The 3092-nt window shown below is 54.0% G+C and overlaps 1 protein-coding gene across 1 annotated transcript; it reads right to left on the reverse strand.

Moving 5' to 3' along the window:
- Positions 1–1019: 1019 nt before the first annotated feature.
- On the reverse strand, positions 1020–2282 carry LOC120653933. The gene is made up of 2 exons (XM_039931597.1): positions 2194–2282; positions 1020–1413 (listed from the first exon to the last, which is right to left on the reverse strand). Exons 1-2 carry the CDS (start codon positions 2280–2282, stop codon positions 1020–1022), a joined length of 483 nt encoding a protein of 160 aa, XP_039787531.1.
- Positions 2283–3092: the final 810 nt, after the last annotated feature.

Raw genomic sequence — 3092 nt, forward strand, 5'->3', positions numbered from 1 at the left:
ACGCCACCCCTTTCAACAAGATACCCTGAAGCAAGTCGAACCCCCTTTGGTAGTTCCGCCATGAACCTCTAGCCACCATGACTACAAGATCATGCTAAGCGATCTATCTCGATAATAGATCTAACATGAAGCAAACCCAAAGAGAAGAACGAAATCGAAAGAGAGAACATGATCGCTAATAGATTCGGAAGACATGATTATCATTACTCACATAATAGATTCGTTTGGATCATCACCACCATGTGCACACCATCGATGAATCCAACTAGCTCTTGAACTCCGCCATGGCACAACCACGCAGGGAGGCCACGGCGGCTAGGGTCGGCCTAAACCATCTCCTAGACAACTTCGAAGACTTGCGGTGGCCGTCGTCTCCCTCCGGTCTTGACCCTAGGTTTTCGTCGAGTTCTGGATGGATGGATGCTTCGAGTTGAATAAGGTGCGAGCTATTTATAAGCTGAGGAAGCCACCGGTCGAAAGGGGAGGTCGAACCGACCTAAAAAAGGGCTGGGCCGGCCGGCCTGGCTCATTCCTTCGCTGTCTCGTGTCCTCCTTTCGCGTGCAAACTCCTCGCATCTTCTAGAGTTATGTCCTTCACGATTGCACCCCTTTTGACGTCGTTATCTTGGAGATATCTTCGAGGAAAGGATAGGATAGGGAATCCTTCCTTAAATCTTCATTTGCTTTGCTTAATCCCGAAGTATCTTGATCTCATCTTCGTAGGCTTGGTCCTTTGGGCTCTCTTGGAGGATGGATGTGCATGGATGGGCTTTGAATCAACATGGGCTTTGGTCCTTTCTTTGGGCTTTGGCCTTCGTCTTTCACAGTGTTAGCGCTCGATCACGGGCCTCGTCATTTCATGCTCCAAAATAGGCCAAAAACCTGCAAAAACGAAGTTCCTCCAAAATATATGTGCAAGTGTGAAAATGACCAATAATTAGGCCGGGGTTAGGACGGTTAGTGATTTTGATATTAAATTCATGCCATTATCAAGGATAAACAAGGGATAAAAGGGGTACTTAAGGAGCACCAACAGCAAGCTTGTAGGTGACGGGCTTTAGGACTTCCGCGATGATGTACGGGCCTTCCCACGGCGGTGTGAGCTTGTGGCACCCTCGGTTGTCCTGCCGAAGCCTAAGCACGAGGTCTCCCTTGTTGAGGTCTCGACGTCGAACCCTCTGCGCTTGGTATTGTCGCAGCGACTGCAGGTAGCGTGCCGAGTGTAGAACCGCCACATCACGGGCCTCGTCCACCTGATCTAGCGAGTCCTCGCGGGCCCACTGGTTCTGGTGCTCTTGGTAGGCTTTGAGCCTCGGCGACCCGTACTCCAAGTCCGTGAGGAGGACGCTCTCGGCGCCATAGACTAGGAAGAACGGGCTGAACCCCGTGGCTCGACTCGGGGTTGTTCTCAAGCTCCAAATGACCGAGGGTAGCTTAGTGAGCCATCTTCGGCCAAACTTGTTCAGCTTGTTGAAGATTCTTGGCTTGAGGCCTTGTAGAATCATGCCATTGGCACGCTCTACTTGGCCGTTTGTCTGTGGGTGCGCCACCGCCGACTAGTCCACTCGAATGTGGAAGTCGTCGCAAAATTTCAAGAACTTCTTGCCTCTGAACTGGGTGCCATTGTCTGTGATGATTGAGTTCGGAACCCCGAATCTGTAGACGATGTTAGTGAAGAATTGTACAGCTTGCTCAGACTTGATCTTGGTGATGGGTTGAGCCTCGATCCACTTGGAGAACTTGTCCACCGCCACCAGCAAGTGGGTGTAGCCCCCGGGCACTCTCTGCAGTGGTCCAACGAGGTCCAATCCCCACATGGTGAAGGGCCATGTAATGGGGATGGTCCGCAAAGCATGAGCCGGGAGGTGCATTTGATGGGCGTTGAATTAGCAGCCCTCACAGGTTCGCACAATCTCGGTGGCATCGGCGATTGCGGTTGGCCAGTAGAAGCCTTGTCGGAGCGCATTACCCACGAGGGTGCGTGGCGCGGCGTGATGGCCGCATACTCCCGCATGGATGTCGCGAAGCAGCTCCCTACCCTCGGGGATGGGGATGCAACATTGTAGGACCCCCGAGGGGCTGCGCTTGTACAACTCTCTGTCGATCACGACGAAAGACTTGGCTCGCCTAGAGATGTGTCGCGCCTGTGCGCGGTCCGAGGGTAGTACCCCTCGGTTGATCCAGTCAAGGTACTGGTCCCGCCAGTCTTGCGAAAGTGGAGCCTCGTCAATCTGCATTGACTCGCCCTCGTCCTCTGAGGGTGCCTCGGTTTCGGTCTCCATGGGTTCGATCTCATCCGCCGAGGGGTTCCTGCCGGGGGCCTTGGCATTTGAGGGGCTCGGTTCCGCTGGTTTCTTGAAATCGACGGAGGGCTTGGCGATGTCGCGAACGATGATGTTCGGGGGGACGGTGGTCCGCCCCGACGTGATCTTGGCTAATTCGTCGGCATCCTCATTGTACTTGTGTGGGATGTGGTTGAGTTCTAGGCCGTCGAACTTGTCCTCGAGGTGGCACACTACGTTGCAGTATGCCTCCATCTTCGAGTCGTGACAGCCAGACTCCTTCATCAGTTGGTCGATGACGAGTTGAGAGTCGCCGCGTACATCGAGGTGCTTGATGCTGAGCCCGATCGCGATGCGGAGGCCACTGAGGAGGGCCTCGTACTCCGCCATGTTGTTGGACACTGAAAAGTGAAGACGAATCACGTAGCGCATGTGCTCTCCAAGGGGCGAGATGAAAAGGAGGCCGGCGCCGGCGCCGGTCTTCATCACCGACCCATCGAAGTACATGGTTCAGCATTCTGCTTGAATCTATGGTGGGGGCAGCTGAGTGTCCGTCCACTCAGCAATGAAGTCGGCCAAGATTTGGGACTTGATCGCCTTGCGAAGCGCGTAAGTGAGAGTTTCTCCCATCAGTTCCACCGACCACTTGGCGATTCTACCCTCGGCTTCCCTATTGCGGACTATCTCTCCCAGAGGGAAAGACGAGACCACGGTGATGGGATGTGCCTCGAAGTAGTGGGGTAGCTTGCACCGAGCGAAAACCACAGCGTATAGTAGCTTCTAGATCTGTGGATAGCGTGTCTTGGTTTC

Source organism: Panicum virgatum, chromosome 1K (genome assembly GCF_016808335.1).
Source record: "Panicum virgatum strain AP13 chromosome 1K, P.virgatum_v5, whole genome shotgun sequence".
Taxonomy (NCBI): domain Eukaryota; kingdom Viridiplantae; phylum Streptophyta; class Magnoliopsida; order Poales; family Poaceae; genus Panicum; species Panicum virgatum.